Raw genomic sequence first — 18,239 nt, forward strand, 5'->3', positions numbered from 1 at the left:
TGTTGCTTCCTCTGTTTGTTTCTCCCGTTAAGCCTTGTGTTAAATTCTCACTGTTTTGGGGTTATTGTTTATAATCTGTTATATTGGTCTTCCTGTTAATCGTCATATTCAAGGCTCATCCTTACTCTCCATCCACCCTGAAAATTAACTGTTTAGGAATATTTCTGGTCAGAAGTAATTAAACAAACTAACTGTAAATATTAAGCTTCCTTTAATCCTTTGAGGAAAATGTCTACCTGGACTCTAGAACCCATGCACATCAACAAATGCTGCATTTCCTCCCTTCAGGTGCTCTGCTAGGCCATTACTGCAGCCACCTCCAGTTTCTACCTTAACCTCTCCTGGGTGTCCTTGTTAGACTTTCTATCAGAAAGAAGATTAAAATGAAAAAACAAAACCTTTGCTAGAATGAAAATGAAAAATAAAATACCTCAGTACAGCTTCAAATTCATGATATTTTGCTTCTGAGCCCATTTCTGCTCTTCCTGACCTCACTGACTTCACACTCAAATTCAGTTCCCTGGGTTTATGCTGCAGACATCGGGGACAAGGAAGTGATATTTCTAACAATGCATTGCATTCATCATGCAGCAAAAGACACAAAAATTCAATTTAAATAAATGTAAGTAGCTTAAAAGGGTTATTTATTTTTTAAAACAAAGTCTGTCTACAGTCATATAAATTACCGGGTCATTTGTTCATAACCACGTACTGTATCAGATTAGTTTTTACAATAAAAAAGATCTAATTCCTTCATTGCAATATCCTCATGTATATTTCTCACTGTGTAAGAGATGGTCTGACTGGACCTACATGGAAACGTCAACATTTGTCCGTCTGTGGTTTGGTTTTTCATTCCACAATCAGTTTCGAGGTGGGAGGAAATGAATGTAACTCACTGTTTGTGGTTGGAAACGTGCGCTGTGAGTGCGCAGGAACTGTCTACAAAGTGTAAGTATGGGAAAACCTACATTTGAAGCAGTGTCAGCAGAATCATTTCACACGTCACTGGTTTGCTATCGGCTCTTGGAGCAAGTTACTTTACAAGGGGAAAAAGAACTTTTCACTATAGAGGAAAGCTTGAACTGACTATCGCCAAAATAACTTCACCCAAGTACAACATTTCCCTTTTAAATCCAGTCATACTGAACTGCTGAGGAGAAATAATTTAGCAACTTCAACTAATTTACATTATTATCAACTTTGTAAGATACATCTTCACCATTTGCTGATTCAACATATGGGTTAAAGTGGAATTTGGTAGTTAGAATAGTAGAAATCCCAAGTTCTGGTGTAGCAGGGCAGGGTGGACCTAAGGCTCCGTTAGAAATAAGTCCCATGATTTCTATGGTCTGCTGCTCTGAGGTGTGCTGCTTTTTGTGGATTTGAACCATCAAGGGTGGAGTTTAGCAAACAGCATCTGACTTTGAAGCTTGCTGACTTTGCACACAAATATGATTCTAAGCGATTTTTCCTTTGCAAGTTATACTTCTACGCCATCATTTGAATTCAGAGTTCTTTGTCTCTGCCCATTTTAAATTTCACTACTGTCGAGCTGAGGTGAGATGTAACGAAGTACAAATACTCTGTTACTGTGCATGAGTTGAACTTTCAGGTATTAGTACTTTACTAGAGCATTATTTTTCTGGCAACTTTTACTTTTTCTCCCTACATATATAAACAAATATCTGGACTTTCTCCTCCTTACATTTTTAAAACAGGCTTCTTGCTTTTGGTTTAACACATTTAAGGGGAGTTATTGTTTCATGTCGCTGCCGGCCTTCAAATATCAGCAGATTTGGGCCTAAACAGTTTCATGTCAAAGGCAATCGTGTTCCTGTATTAATCACCATGGTCAGGAGATAACATGGACTGGTGTTTTTTGTATTTTTTGCACATCACCAGAACCAGTGCAGTTGCCCATAAGTGGCGGATGCGGTACTAACTTTACGCAGAGATGGAAAAAGATACGAAAGACAGAACAGGAAAGGAGGAGGAGAGGCTACACTTAAAGGTAAGGACTGCTCAGTAGTATCTGATCAACTGAAATTTTACATATCTGTCCTCATGTTTTTAAATAAAATACTTGGTCTTTACATGTGACATTTTTTTATGTTGTGAATCATGCTGAAAAACAAACTGGGGTGTGCTAACTTTGTGTTATTTAAAGGTTGCACAAATATACTTTAGTGCAGGATAAACAGGTTGGTTTGCTGTGCTGTCGTGGGTTTACACTACAGGACAGTGTGTGACTGGTGCACGACAGCTGTGGTGCTCATGGTCAGGTTACATCAAGTGTAGCACAGATTCATTAGCTGATGATGCTGAGATTCATTCACTGATTTCCACCTTCATACCAGCTTTATACTGTCTAGTATAAAGATTTCTCAAAGTTACAAAGATGCTCACCGAGCCTTACCTTTGAAAGCAATCTGTCCTACACCTGCGACACCTACTGGTCATTTTTGTAACTACTCGTTGCATGTGTGTCATAGAGCTTTATAATATTTAACAACAGACTTGGCGGTCTGCAGGACATCAAACAGAGAAATCACATAATAATTAAAGGCTGTTCATATATATAGGTGTAGCTTAGATATTTTTGATGGAATCTGCACAACAATATCAATCAGACAACATACTAGAGACGGGCACTGAGATAATCATTAATCTAAATTTATGCGACAGTTCTGTAACAGCAAAGATGTGGTACACTTTATAACTTCCAGGAGGGGAACGCTTATTACAACCTTATTTACCGAAGTCAGCAACCGTCCGCGCGTTTACTCTGTTTTTACGGTAATATAAACACCTAATTTCCACAAAAGCCGTTTTTACATTAACTAATAGGAAAACAAATATGTAAATAATCAGTGGTGGGTATTTAACTAAAAGAGGTAATCTACTATTTCAAGAGAATGGACGCAGTATCAGATTTTAACGCCCCACAGGAGCCGCACGGCAAAGATCAGATCGGGGCTCTTTTTGAATATTTACGGTACTGCAATCGCTCGTTCCTCTGACGTCAGAAGACCCGCTGAAATTCAAAGTTAGAAGAAGAGAGCAAACAACGACAGGACTGTTTCGTGGTTTCTGTCAGTTAAGGTTGACCTGTGTAACACCTGTAGTTTCTTACGGATTTCTTCTCAGGTAAAAAAAAAAAAAAAAAAAAAAGAAGAAGGAGGGGAGCCATTTAGAAACAAAACATATAGAGACAAACTCGAGCTACCAGTCTAGGTTTCTGTTGCTTAAGTTAGCTAATTCGAAGCTAAACTAGCGTTAACTTTAGATAGGTTAGCTTGAAAAGAGCTAGCCAAGCTGACCCAGGGTGTGGATGGGTTCAGCGTGCTAATCTAGTATATTTTAGCGTGACAGGTTGTTTGGAGACGGGAAGGAAAACTTGGCGTAGATAACTAAATTGTCGCTGTGTTAAGTAAATGCTTCAGTTTTCGCTGAAGAGCTAGCCCAATCAGCCAGCAGTCTTTTTGTTTTAAAAACGAACCAAGCTGAAACGGAGCGTTTTCACGTTTAGTTTTAGCTGCGATAATCTGTGTCATTTAATAACAGAACATTTTTAATTTTGCAAATTTATTTAACTTTGTTGTAGGCAGATAAATGTCACTGAGTTTACTGACCTGATTTTCGAAGGAGGCCTGGTCGGGAGTGAAGCTTTATGGCCATAGACAGGATAAAACACCGATATATATTTGGAAAATCGGTAAAGGGATTAGTCACTGTAGAAATCACAAAGCTAAATTCAATCTGGCATGTAGCTATTTCTTTGGATTTTGATCAGGCTTTTTTCTGGTGTGGCTTGTTGTATTGGGAAAGTAACTATTGCTAGCTGATACCGCTTTACTCTTTACTAAATCTGTTCATGGACTTTGAGTTTTATCTTCAAATCAGTGAAACTGACCTCTTAAAAATACTCATTCAGTGCTTAATGTTTTTGAAGCTCGATATGGAAGCAGGCGAGGAAAATGGCAACAATATGGGCTTGAAGAGACAGAGAGCACCGCTGTCGGATTCAGAGGACAATAACTGCTCAGCACCAGGTTTGTTTGTGGCTTAAACAAATGTCAAGGTTCCTTCTTCTTTATATTTACAAAATACACATATATTTACAAGAAAGGCGACAGGCATAAGGGACTCTATGTCTTGCTGTCTCAGAGACCAGTGACAGTCAGAAGAGGCGCCGTCTGGAAGCGGCCGGTCAGGAGAACCGCTGCCCTGAAGCATCTTCCTCTGGACGCCGAGCAGAGCTTGAAACCAAACCCGACACACCGATAGTTCCCTCAGTCCGGTCACGAGTTCAACAGCTCACCCAGAGAAGAGATGGTAACTGACCGTTTTCTGCATACAAGTTCATGCATGCTGAACATGTGACAAAATACTTGACTGATCTGTACAGTACAGTTGTGACAAAACCTTCACGAAGGTGGAATTTATTGCACCACTGGCTTTGTTTGGGTAGCTAACAAACTTCTCTGTTTTTTGGCAGCATTTCAGGTAATGCTTAAGATAGTAGATCAAAAGTCAACTAGATTATTTACAAGCAAGATAAGACCTGCTGTCAAGATGTTGAGTAATTTCTGTTGAGCCCGAGTGACTGTGTGGGAGTTGGATAATTCCTGTAGTTTGTAACAAAGTGTGTTGTATTTTAGGAGGAGCTCCTCCTGCACAGCGGTGTCTCTCGGATCCAGGCGGGGACAGCAAGGGCTACAAAGAGCCTCTCCTTGGTGAGATTACATATGAGCACACCTTCAAAAACCTCTCTATCATCATCACCTGTTATTAACTAACTACAAACAATTTCAGTCTTAAAGACTGAAGCCTAAATAGATTGCTTACTGTAATGACTCCATTAATTAGAGTGTATTACAGAGGGACACAGACTGAAGTTCAGTCCTGACATTGGCCTTACTGCCCGTCCCTGAGTTTGCAACACCCAGCTGCTAAGTTCTAATTTAAAATAACACAACATGTGCAGAGAATGTATGTCAGTAGTGAACATGGCAGGTGTTTCTTTTTATGATACATCTGGCTAACATGAGTTATGGAATGATTTAACTCAGAGCTAAATAAATTTGTTTTTGAGCAGTAGCTGATTTCCAATCATCTGCTGTCATTTCCATTCATAAATATTTTCTTTTGTTCTTTTGTTACTTTATATTGGAAGCATTACTGTTATTTGCATTATTTCTATGCAGTGTTATGGGAGGGTGTGCATGACCCAGAAAAATCCCTTAATATGAAGGTCTTGAGTCTTTCACCTGATGACTGTTTTTTTTCTATTAATTTAGCTCATTGGTTCAATTTGATAACCAACAAAAGCTTAAGGCCGTCATTCCACCTTATTAGAGTTATTTAAGGTAATTTGTCTTTAGTACCCCACCTTTGACTTAAACACTGTCTGAAAATTTTTCCAGGTGAGGCAGAGTTCAATCAGCGGATGGAGCGATTCAAAATGGCCTCTTTCCAGAGTAGCCCCACCAACACCCCAAGCACCGCCAACCAGTGCCCCCGGACACGCTCCAGCTTTGTGTCAGTCATCCAACAAAAACTCCAGGGCTCAACTACACCCAGCTCAAAGCAGGTTTCTCGCATCCGCCAGGTTGGTTTAACAGCTTTAATCACTGAAATGCACATTCAATACTCCCATGTGCTGGTTCTTAAGGGGGGAAATTAGTTATTTCTGTTTGTTTATTTATTATTTAAATCTAATATTAAAAAAACATAGAAAGAAATTATTTTTTTGTAATATTCAAATACTGGATAATTGATTATGCTTGTGATAAATGTCTAAAATCTGATATATTTTCACTGGTCAGGAGCGAGAGCATGAACTGAGTCAGGTGCCGTTTCAGCCCATCGCTGAGAACGCCTGGCTGAAACGGAGCAGCTCAGATTCCGCTTTAGCAGAGGTGAGTTTTCAAACCCTGACGTTCCACCTACAGAGCTCCGATAATAAACTGTCATAGTTTATTATCTGTTATTTTAAAATCGATGGGGTAAATTAAAGTTTTATACTTGAATTGCCATCAAGTATAGCAGTGTGGATTAGTCTCACAGCTGTGATACAGTAAATAGTAATTGATGCACACAGTCAGTGTCAACAAGAATTCTGCACATCCTGCTTTGACTAAAACTTTGTTCGGGTTTTAACTCGTTTTTGTGGATTGTAGCTTTTGTAAACTGTACTTTTCATTTTTTCCCTGTTGGTTTTCATAGAGTTTTTAACATGACAGTTTATATAAACAGGAGCGGACTCCTTGTGGCCCTTCAGGTCCCTCTTCCAGTGTTCCTAGATCAAAAAGGAGAGTGCAGTGGCCTCCCACATGCCCCTGGGATGTGAGTCAGTAATGTAAAACCCTGCGCTGTCTAGTCACCTGGTATTATGGGCCACATAGACTTGGGCAGAGATCAGTTGATTAAATATGTCTTGAAGCACTGCTGGAGACAGAGTTTCTTTAGAAAACTGAGGTTCACTCCTTACTGTGCACCATCTTCTCTCTTCTATGGTTTTGGGGATGTTGGCTTGTCACTGCGGTAACAAAGGTCGTGTTTGGTTTGCCGTGGTGGATTCATGCACTTCTTGTACATTTGAAGATCGTACAGACTTACCAGTGCAATGCACTGTTCAGCATTATTGCACCCTGTCAATATTTTCTTGGTTCACTTCTTTTAGGGGCTGTTTTTTCTTCCTGTGAATTTTATATTTCATGATTTTTAATTTTTAGAATTCGCTTTTACAATTTTCCGTCCCTTAATTAAATTAATTTGTTTTTATCTGAACTTTTATTTCCTTTTGTATGTAGTCATCAACATAGTATCATTAAAGTCAATAAAACTCCTACTTCTTATTCTTTAATCCTGTTGTTCCTGATCTTCTGGCAGGATCAAGGTGTCGCTGATGTGAAAGACTTTAGTTTCACTGAACCTCCGACGACAAGTGCAGAGAGTGCATCTCTTAATATGACAGGTAAGGCTTTGGGTGTCATTTAGATTTGAAATTGAAGCATATATTTTTCTATAACATGAAACAAAAACAATTCTAATTAATCTTGGAAATGATACGCAACATCCGCATTGGGGCAAACACATTCGAACAGCATTTATGTACCAGGGATGTAATCTCAGGCTACTTGCCATTTGTTCGATTTGTTTTTGTCTGACCTCATTTTTAAGGAGAAAAGTTTTACATTTCAGAATATGTTGTAAACTCTTGTCTGTTATGTAACCTATATTTAGGAATAATGAGACTAATAGAGTACATTTGATTACATCTTGCAAATTTAATTAATTAATAAAAATAGAAATGTACTTGGAAGTTCATTTCACATCTAAAATGGTAGTTCGTTTCAGTATCAGTACAGATTTTGTGCTCTTTATATAAATGACTCAGTATGTTCAGTAACTGCTCTGAAGGTTTAACAAGTATAAAGCTATAAAAGGTGTGTAGTGATGAGATGCAAGACTCCTGTTTCTCAACAGGTGAGATGACATCCGGTCACTCTGAAGCTCCTGCAGCTTATTCAGAGACTGGAATGCAGAAACAGTGCGTTCTCAGTGAAGAACCCAGACAGAAGCAAGAGGTTCTGTCTGCTAATGAAGAAGAGCAGCCAGGTTCCCAACAACCAGAGGGCCAAACTGTGTTAAAGCTTTCTTTTAGCGAGGATCACAGTTTCTCCAAAGCCCCCTCTGGTGAGGATCAGAACATGTCTGACTTAACCTCATCTAATGAGCAAAGCTTCTCTGAATTAACTCTTCCACATGAGTCAAACGTTAAGGAAATATTACAGGAGTCCACAGTGGGTGAACAGGGTAGCTCTGACATGCTGGCCTTTGAAGACGATGAAAAGATGGATAGTTCGAGCTTTAGTGACGGGGAGATTGAATCATCAACAGATGAGGAGTTAAGGATGTGGCGATATCCTCAAATCACAGTGTGTATGGAGGAAGAATCCGCCATAGATGAAGTACACGAAGCATGTGTGAAGGACGTGCAAGGGGAATCATCCCAAATGAACAAAGAGAAAACAGATGAAAATGAACCCACTGACATCCAGGATGATGGTCAACGTTCTGATGTCTCTACTAAGACCGCTGGCTGTTCTGAAATACAAAAAGATGACAAATCCAAACCAGAAAGCTGTTTAGAAAACTCAATGAGAGGGAAGTGTACTTTAGACCAAGACAAAGAGAGCATGGAGCCATGTAAAGAAGGTAGTCAGGGACTACTTACAGCAGATAGTGATGTTCTTACGATAAAACAAGAGCAGAAAGAAATTGAACTATGCAGTCACGATGATGATACTTCTGAACAGTCAAAGGAAACCCAGACAGTCTGTATAAAAGAAGACATCGATCAAGAGTCAGACAGCAGAGGCTCAGATGGAGACAAAGGAGCATTGCCTGCTTCTTTTGAAAATGAACAAAATGAGCACGCGGGACTAGAGAGAAATCTAGAAGATGAGGCACAACCTGTGGTAAAGCCCAAGGGCACATTAACAGAGGCTGATGGAGCTCAGACCTCAGCAGAGATCCAGCCATCTGATCACCTGGAGGTGGGGCAGGAATCTGTAGATGAAAGGGTGAATCTTGACGTTAGTCTGACAGAAGACACTCACAAGCGAGGAGAGAGCTCAAAGAAGGTTTCCTTTATTCTGGAGCCTGAGTTCATCAACAGCTCAGGGGTGTCTGACAACAATACTTCTACAGAAACCGCCCTGTCAGGTGAGGGCAGTGTGAGCACCTGGGCTACCTGAGGACACTTTAGGAGAGATGGAAACACACGGGTGAAAGAGTCCGTTGGTCATGAGGTGCATGTTTTGAAAGATTATGGTATTGGTCCATGGTGCACAAATACACGGGTGGTTTTTGTCTAGATTGAACAAATATTTCATCAGAGCTGTGCTGAGAAGAACGTACGAAATTATTTGTTTGATGTCTAAAACACAGATTTGGTATTGCACAGAAGCATTTGAAGTGTCAGAAAATGATTCAAAGTGATTTCATACATTTGTGATATTTTTCAGATACTGAAGTGAGCTTTCGTGATGACACCAACACTGGTGAAATTATCGATCAGATGTTCGAGGAGGTGCTCGAATATGCTGAAAGGATGGAAGGCCCTGAGGATCACGACAGTGGTATTGGGGCTTGCTCCGTCGAAAACGATAAGATGGAGACGGAGAAGGAAAAAAGTGAAGAAGAGGTAGAGGCCAAAGAGGAGAAGAGTGATAAGGTTGATAACATCAGAGATGAGCTGCTCAACTTTCCTCCCACTGGCATCCTCTCTCCTCTCAGCAAGTCTGTAGAGGCTGTGGTCACCCCACTGGTAAGATTTATTCCAGTCTAGGGAAGCTACACTCAGAAGCTGAAAGAGTTGGTGTCCTCCAATAGCAGACAGCATTAACGAGTGCCCTGTAAACAACACAACTTATGACATGTGTGCTAATGTTCCTACAACAGCGACTGGCCGCAAGCCAGGAGCCCATCCCTCCTTTGCTCCTGACGCCAGATGAAACTAACGCCCCTCCTGCTGAATCTGCTCCCCTGTACAGGTAATCACAGCAGTTACATCGTCATACACAAATACAGATTATAATAAATCCCAGCTGTTATCTTTTCACAGTCAAACTGTTGCCAAACATAAAGAGTAATAGTAATACATTTGTGTTCAAATTGTTTAAAAACCCAAATGTTCAGAGCTTTGAGATGCTTACAGAGTTGGGTCATAAAATATAAAGTGAGATCTGAAGCTGTAAAGGATAGAAGTTTTTTGTTTGTTTGTTTTTTTGGTACAGCCTTGGCAGTAGTCACTAATCTCCATACATTTACACCACTCTCTAGTTCCCAAGTTATTAAAACAGAAAAAAAATTATCTGATCCGAATTCAGGATCATGAACGTTTTATCAGTTTACAGCAGTTACACTGCAATAATATCATTATCAGATCTCACAGTGGGCTCATTTGCACACTCTGAGGTCTGTTAGTAAAAACGACTGAATCAGAGTCTGCACCACCACATGAGTTTGTGCTCTTCAGCAGTCTGGTAGGGTTGTTGGTGCCTAATGTTTCATATGTTTTTAAATTTACTGTGTAACGAATCAAATCTACATGTTGTGCATGTTCAGAAAGCTCCATGATGCTTTACCCACACTGTTCTGTGAACTCTTGAACTGTGCCAGCACTCACACATTGTTTCTCAAACATTGTTATCCATATGTTAATGTTTGTTTGTTCTCTGGTTGTCAGCATCGATGCCTACCGCACACAAAGGCAGAGTAAGCTTCCCATCGTTCAGAGCGTCACTCCGGGGGTTCAGAGACGGGCTGAAGAGGCGCCCAAGCCTCAACCGCCTGTCAACATCAAGGAGAAAATAGCGGTGTGTAGTTTGCTTTGACTAGTTTAGGAAAACACTGATATTACTGAAGGCTAAGCTCAATATTGTCCAACAACTTACCTGTCCTGAAGTTTACACAGGGAGTAACAGAAATTTGAAGTCTTTCTCCATTTCAACAAATGGAGCAGGACTAAATCAAAGAATAGAGCAATGAATTTAAAAAGCTGAAATGATGTTTAATTATGGAAACTCGACATTCATCTGGTCTAAATTTCAAGCATGTAGAATGTTTTAATGGAGACTTTTACGCAGAGGAACTTAATACTTTCGAACGTGATCGCCCCTCATAACACTCTTATGTTATTTGTATCTGGAACTGTAGTGCAACAAAATGTTTCTTAAAGGGGGAGAATCCAAAAAACTGTGGAACCTTTTGAATATATTACATGTATCAATGATGCTCTGGGTTTGGTTGATTGTGTCCAGGCTCTTAATGAAGAAGCTGGGAAACTGCAGACTGTGATTAACCAGACGCTGCAGGCCCTGAACTGCTGTACGGATGAGGAGCACGGGCGAGGCTCATTGGAGGAGGCCGAAGCCGAGAAACTGCTGCTGGTCTCGTGTATGTAGACTGCAAGATTTTTAACCACCGCATCTTTGTGCAGTATAGAGTCAGGAATGCTTCTTCACATAAGCCACTTTCATTCCTGTCATTCTCCTTCCTCTAAGCTTCTTCTCCGCAGCCGTTATTGGTCATTCATTGGTCTTTAAGATTAGGAACCAGTCAAAACTGACAGTGTGATATCCACAACTTTCAATTCTTTGCTGATAGGTTATAATATTTATCTATTTTGTGTTCCTTGCATTTATGATATATTTTCTGTTTCAGGTGAGAAGCGCTCTGCCCTGCTGGCTGAGGTGGCCAGACTGAAGGAGGAGAGGAGCTCAGAATCTGGAGACAGTGAATCCATTTCCCAGCAGCCCTGCAGAGGCACTGTCAGCATCACAAACATCCAGCTGCCGCTCAAGGTGGAATATGTCTGCTCCTCACACAACCGTGCAGGTACCGCAGCTGAGAAGATTTCTGCCTTTGTTTGGTTTTTAATGGCTTCACTCTTAACATTCATGATGTTGTTTTTGTTTGTCATTTAGGTCGACCAAGTCACTACTTCTTTGTTCTTATCCGCTACGGACCCTGCAACATCGTCGCCACCCCTCTGGCCACAGCTGCAGATGCTCAGAACGGAGACACCATCTCCTTCCCCACATCTGTCACTATGTAAGCTGCATTTCATCAACTACTCTTAAACTGGAACAAATGTTTGTGGCCTTTGACCTTATGTGACGTTTCATGTTGCGGCTCTGAAACAGCATTTTGATTTCTCATTTTGTGACTCTACTAAGTGGTAATTGATATGCAAAGTATCCTAATGCATTGCATTGCTTCGTCTTAATGTTTCAGGAAGGATATTCGCTCATCCTTTGAAATTGATGTGGAAGTCTACAGCCTGGTCAGTCACAATTTATAGAGCTACATTTTCTATGACTATTTATATTATACACGTTTTAAATCATTATAAACCTTTCATGTGCGTTAACTGTGAACTGGTGATGTTGCAGCCAGATGTGCTAATGTAATACACACATCTATAGTGCATCTAATGGATTAGCTGAAGAGACTTGGTTGGATTGTTTGCTGCAGCATTGCAGGCATGTCTCTGTGGTATCTGATGGAAGGCTGCTGTAAGCTGGCGTGCTGTTAGTTGGCGATCCTGTAGGGAGAGGGGCCGTCCTGGAGTCCTCCCACCTAAATACAGAAGCCACTATTTTTTCTTTATGTGACAGCTCATGAGATTTACTTCAGTTATAAGTTCTGAAGCCAGGGGAGACTAACTAATGCCTATCAGTAATACGAGTGTAGTTGAACAGCTGTGAATGGTCAGCTGTGGTCGTTCAGCATTAGCAGCAGGATTGTATAAGGCTCTGGTTAGGCTGCCCTTTGCTTGGGTGTGTGCTGGTTTTAAAGGCAGTTTAAGGTGTGCTGCATTAGGCCTAGTGATTTGTTTTTTAATGACCTTCTTACTGCTCAATATACCAAATGTGTAAAATATGTATTATTATTATTATTATGTTTGTGTTGATTTTAAATGTGGAGTGTTGTTGTGTCTAAAACTGAAATTATTTTATATTTTTATTATGTTGTTTTTTTGCCATCTAGTCCCAAACCTCAGCTAGTAACTGCACCATGGAGCGGGCCTCCACCAAGCCACGGGTAAGCTGGTCATTTTTGAGCTCACTGCATGTTTATATATACAATGTTTAAATTCATTAATGTTGCCTTCTCATGTGCAGGTCACTCCAAGAAAGCTTCTGAATACTCTCACGGTGAGGTTTCAGTTTTATTTTTCATCAAATCGTGGTTATACTTTAAGTTTTATTCTTATATATTAATTTGTCTTATTTTCCAGCAGAGATCCAGCGTCAGTTCAACATGTAAGTTGTTTTATTTTGGTCACTAATTTATTTTTATTTTGTCAGTGCATAAAGAGAAGCATGGTTACAGGTCTTCAAATGTCTTAAATGCACATTTATAACCAAAGGCCTTAAAATGTTTTATATTGGCTTCAGTGTGTTGGAGTATAGTTTCCATTTTCTTTAGTATTTCTTTAGCTGGATCCTAAATTTTATTTTCATGAAGTTCACTGTTAAGTCTTACACTGAACTTGATTTTTAGCTGTAAGTGCATGCTTATTGGGGTGTATTATTATCTATGTTGTTGTAGGGTCTTTATCTTACAATATAAATTGCCTTGTGTTTTGTTGTGATTTGGCGCAATATCAATAAACTTGACTTGAAGCATAAACACCCCGATGGGGCTTCAGTTCGTCCTGTTTCACTCTTTGAACAAACTGGCACAAAGATGGTTATAATGGTGGCTGGTGATATACTTCCAGCTCTAAGTGTTGCACATTAGTCATGTTTTTGTTTTTGCTCCTTCAGCTGCTGCGCCTCCTCTCATCACCCGTCGCTCCAGTAACTTTTGTCTGGTCGGCTCTCATAAGATCACGTTAGCCTCACTGGGACACAGCAAATTCCCCCTGGATAAGGTAAGATTGTGTCTGTTGCTGGGGTGAACACTGAGGAGGACTGTTGGTGAAAGCAGGATTCATGCCTGTTCAACATTTTTACAAATATTTTACAGTTTTTCTCGATTGCTTAAACACTTTTCTTGAAACTATGACTCGTATTCTCAAAACAGTAAACACAAATCCATAACGTCTCACCCAATTTCCCAAACACTGTATTTTCAGGTCAAAATTAAGCTCTACACTCAAAACCATTCACTCTTGCTGAGAAAACAAACTTTGCCCACAGACATCACACACAAGGCCTCAAAAACACACACACTCCAACATAGTCTTACACATTGGTGCAATAAATTTAAAACAATATTTCAAAAACTGGCAAGTTATGTTGCTTGTGGTTCTTCCCCTCAAAAACCTTTTCACATCATGAACACAAAAGATCCAATGTACATACAGTGGCACATTTTTATTCATGTACCATACAGTACAACACACATCAAAAACATTATTCCACCTCAGCATCCTGTCTGTGGTCTGGGTCAGGCCCGGGAATCTCATCCACATCACAGGCTATATTGGCCCTGGCCAGGCAGCGGGGGTAAAATCCTCTTGCATGCCTGATCCACCACTGGCATGCATCTACTGATATGTATAGGCAGGCTTCTTCCACGACCCGGAGGAGGTGAACACGGACATAAGGTTCTCTGTCATACACTTTCTACCGCCACGCCGAAAATAACTCCTCTATTGGGTTTAGAAAGGGAGAGTATGCAGGCAGAAAGATGTTAGAAAACCTTGGGTTATTGGTAAACCAGTCATGAACCAGAGCAGTGTGATGGAAGCTGACATTACACCAAACAACAGCATAGTGAGGCTGCTCTGGCTGTGCTGGTTCACTGTAGTCCCGCTGGAACATATGTTGTCTTAGACCATCAAGAAAAGCAAGGAGAAGCATAGTGTTATAGGGTCCTAGAATGGCATGGCGGTGGAGTACCCTTCGTTGGCTGATGGCTGCGCACAGAGTGACATTCCCTCCACGCTGACCAGGGACATTTACAATAGCCCAATGGCCAATTATGTTCCTCCACCTCCTCCTTGGTGTCCTAGACCTCCTTTTCCTCCTCAACCTCTTCCTTTGCATCTCTTTGAATCCATTGTTTCAAACCTGAATGAGTTTCTGATTGATGTGTGATAAATTTTGACTCGTAGTGTTTCCACTTGGTTAATTGTGTGCTAATTGAGCTCAAGCTGTGCTGACTTAAGTTAACATTATTGAATGCAAGTGCTTTCTAAATGGCCACATGGTGTAAGCACTGAAAAATGTAGGGATTTGTGTGTAGAGTTTTGCAGTAACAGTTCACCACATCTGACTCATGTGTTAAAGCAGGGGAATAGTGTTTATAGTTCAGGGAAACGGGTGTGGTTTTTGAAAAATAGCATTATGGTTTTGAAATTTTAGTTCAAAAGATTGGTTATAGTGTTTAAGCAATCGAGAAAAACTGTAATATTCAGCAACTCTGGAACCTAGTGGAAATGTGAGTTTTGGTAAAGAGAAATAGGACTTGGCGATGGAAACTTGTCTTTGAAAGTTTGATAAGTAGAAAAAAGATGAATACAAATGGAAGCTTCTTTTGTCTGTGTAGTTGTATAAATGTGAATTTGCTGATTGAGTGATGCAGCTGAATAAAAGCACTGTCTTTGGGATTTGCAGCTGCCTGAGAGGAAGAAGCACTGTGCTGCAAACACCACCCTGCATGCTTTCCCCCTTTTGATTTGTTATTACTCCACACATGCACGGGCTCACTGGTGATGTAACGTGTCTGTCTCCCTCCCCCTCTTTTCTTGCTTCTTCCACTCAGATGAAACTGGATGGCAAAGTCAGGAGGCTGCTGGGAGATGAATTTCAGGAAAAGGTTTCACTTTTTCACAACTCTGTCACCCCTCCACCTCTCTGAAAACTAACCTGTTTCATAATTCATAAAAACCTTCGAGGGTTATTTGTAAATAACTTTGCTGTCACTTTAGATAAGAAAGAACTTGAACTAATCTCAGAAATTAAAGACTATCCATTATGTTGCCATTTTGAATGTGAAACTTGTTCTTAAGGACATAAAATGATAAAGTGATCTCAACTTGCTGATACATATTACTGCATGTGTAGTCAGTGTACGTGTTCTTACATTTCTCTCCTATATTCTTGATTCCTGCAGTTTGAAATTATCTTTACTCCGTGGAAAACGGCAGCATTCACTGTCGAATTGACCACTGCCGGCCATCTGTTAGATTATGTGTAGAAAAGCATGTTGGGATGTATTTGAAATGCTGTTTTCTGTTACCACCATTTAAAATCCTACCAGTCTGACACTGTGTGCCCCTCCCTGTCCTTTTCTGGCTTTAGGTACCCTTTCTTTCTCCTCTAGAGGGCAACATCTACCTGCAGCTGGAGAGCAAGAGCCACTCTGACGTCCAGCACCAAGGCTTCCTGGTCAGGAATTTTATATATCTGATTATATATTTTTATATTAAAGAAAAACCTGAGTATGTCACAGAGAGATTTATCTTAGCAGGATATTTTCTTGGGTGTTTTACTTTAGTCTTCCATTCTCACTCACACTCCGTCTGCCACTGTTGGTTGTGACTCTGTAGCAGATGCAGCTGGTTCGGTGTCACGATGCTGAGCTCACAGAGGCTGCAGACCAGAACGAAAACTCCTGTTTCCAGCTGGCAGCTATGATTCATGTTAGCATAGGTGGAGACTTCCTGAAACTGTGCTTAAGCACTTTGTCTGAAAATGAAAAAATTCTCTCATGCCATTTAACAACTAGTTTCTAAGCCAGCCACGCAGATGAATCACGAGTGTGATCTGGAAGCTTGAAGCCTTCGTTGCATGAGCATCAGATAATTTGGACCAGTGAGTCAAATCAAAGACAAAATGCCAGGCACACATTAATGTTCCAGATATAAAAGGGGAAAAATTTTGAAATTGAAGTCATGTCTCAGTTTCTTAAAGTCACATTGCAGGGAGTGCAGATCCTGCCTCAGCGAAATTTTACACACATCAAATCATTTTCCTCTAAATTTAAACAGCTGTTTTCACTGCATTGTTGCTGTGTTTGTGTTCCCAGACGATGTTCGAGTTGGTCAGTGGGTATGGGGTCTGGCATCGCCGCTTTTTTGTCCTGGAGGAATGCAACCTGTACTACTGGAACTATCCAAATGACAGAGAAACAAAGGTATGAACGAGCAGGTTTATTACATAGATGTGAAATATGGAAGTTCCAGGAGCAAGCCCATAAAAATCAAAAAGCATATCTGATTTAAATTTTGCCATCTCTTCAGTGTCATCTTCTTGTGCATGTCTGAGTAGCTTCTGGGGGTGGATGCTATTTTTAGGTTTCGCAGTGGAAGTTTATGACTGTGCTACTGCGATGCCTGCTTGCTGCAGTGTCAAAACTTTTAAACGGACTTTTCCGTTTTCAGCTCTAGCTCCAATCAGTAGTGGTTAGCACCCTGACATTTTAAATCTAAGAAACTGTTACATTAATAAAACATGAATAATTCGTTTTAGGGACTGCTGTTTGTGGCTCTAACTAGCAAGGTAAGCAACTTATATGTAAATGTGTAGTTGACCACCTGCACAGGCACTCATGAGAAGGCGACTCTGAAGGGCGTACCCTGTAACTGGCCAAGTTTAATTGTTGCCATCAGTGAACTTAAATCAGTCTTTTGTGTTCAACTTCTAAGGAGGCAGAAGGCAGCATCTCTCTCTCCAGCTCACAGAGTCAGTGCGTCAGCCCTGTGAAGAGGGAGTTGTGTGCTCGACCTTTCACCTTTGAGCTGGTAAGCAGCGTATCGCAGCAGGAGCAAGACCTCAGCCAGGATGCCGCAGCCAAGTAAGTAGGAATTTAACAACCCTGACTCCCTGAAAATGAGGTCTTTGCTTGCACAAACAGACAAAAACATTAGAGCGAAGTGTTTAATGTGTTGTAGTCAGCCTACTTTCAGTGTGAATCACAGCTGCAAACTGACTTTTTCACTTTTATCCAGCAGGAAAAGCTCAGGTTTAACTGTCAGGACCTCTCTTCTGTGCATGATGGCTCATTTTGCTTGCTTATTGGAAAAATTAAGAGAATTAAGGCTTTGCTCACAAAATTTAGCTCATCTACTTTTCTCACTGATTAATTTTGTTTGACTGGTTTACACATTTAAGCCAGTCTATTCCACATTTGTTTACAGTGAGCATGACGCATGACGTTGCTCTTCTGGCTGCACCCAACTAGTGATGTCACAGTGGGTGTTGTGCTTTTGACAGCTGATGGGAAACACCTTTCGGTGACACCACTCACTGGGTGGAGGCTGGACACTAATAGCTGCACACAAACTGACGAAGGCCGTTCCTGTTTCAGGTGTTGGTTTTCGGCAGACACCAAGCAGGAGAGGTTGGACTGGATGGAGAAGCTCAACCAGGCTCTTTTGGACTTTCACACGTGGAATCGAACCCAAACAGAGAGTCAGCAGTCAAACACGTCCAGCAGTGGGAACCTGAGGGAGAGTATACTGTAACACATCACTAAGACACCTGCTGGGATGTGCTTCAGGGTTTACTCTTCATCTCAGAGTGTTTGCCTCTCTGACATGTGTCTCGTTGATTTATCTTTGGGAGATTTTTTTTTTTTCCTTGTATGTGTTTCTTTTTAACCTGAATCCAAACACTTTTGTTTGGTTCCCCTTTTGGTTCCCAAGTCACAGCTGTCTGAGTATTTACGTTTTATATATATATCTATGTTTTTGTGGCAATCAGCTG

General features: G+C 40.7%; 1 protein-coding gene across 1 annotated transcript; it reads left to right on the forward strand.

Moving 5' to 3' along the window:
• Positions 1-3,087: 3,087 nt before the first annotated feature.
• anln2 (anillin, actin binding protein 2) lies at positions 3,088-18,134 on the forward strand. Its single transcript, XM_063480478.1, has 23 exons — positions 3,088-3,150; positions 3,956-4,055; positions 4,171-4,338; positions 4,665-4,739; positions 5,430-5,614; positions 5,832-5,924; positions 6,898-6,982; positions 9,039-9,340; positions 9,475-9,566; positions 10,262-10,391; positions 10,836-10,971; positions 11,239-11,412; positions 11,502-11,628; positions 11,812-11,860; positions 12,568-12,621; positions 12,702-12,734; positions 12,818-12,842; positions 13,350-13,456; positions 15,295-15,348; positions 15,834-15,920; positions 16,561-16,668; positions 17,180-17,328; positions 17,842-18,134. The coding sequence occupies exons 2-23, from the start codon at positions 3,962-3,964 to the stop codon at positions 17,996-17,998; spliced, it is 2,484 nt and encodes an 827-aa protein (XP_063336548.1). The 5' UTR covers positions 3,088-3,150; positions 3,956-3,961; the 3' UTR covers positions 17,999-18,134.
• The last annotated feature ends 105 nt before the right edge of the window (positions 18,135-18,239 follow it).

This window comes from Pelmatolapia mariae, linkage group LG7 (assembly GCF_036321145.2).
Source record: "Pelmatolapia mariae isolate MD_Pm_ZW linkage group LG7, Pm_UMD_F_2, whole genome shotgun sequence".
Lineage (NCBI taxonomy): Eukaryota > Metazoa > Chordata > Actinopteri > Cichliformes > Cichlidae > Pelmatolapia > Pelmatolapia mariae.

Coding starts and splice junctions, on each gene's coding strand:
- anln2 (XM_063480478.1), top strand. CDS start 3,962: ATGGAAGCAGGCGAGGAAAATGGCAACAATATGGGCTTGAAGAGACAG. Junction 10,972..11,238: donor GAAACTGCTGCTGGTCTCGT/GTATGTAGACTG, acceptor TTTCTGTTTCAG/GTGAGAAGCGCTCTGCCCTG. Junction 11,413..11,501: donor CTCCTCACACAACCGTGCAG/GTACCGCAGCTG, acceptor TTTGTCATTTAG/GTCGACCAAGTCACTACTTC.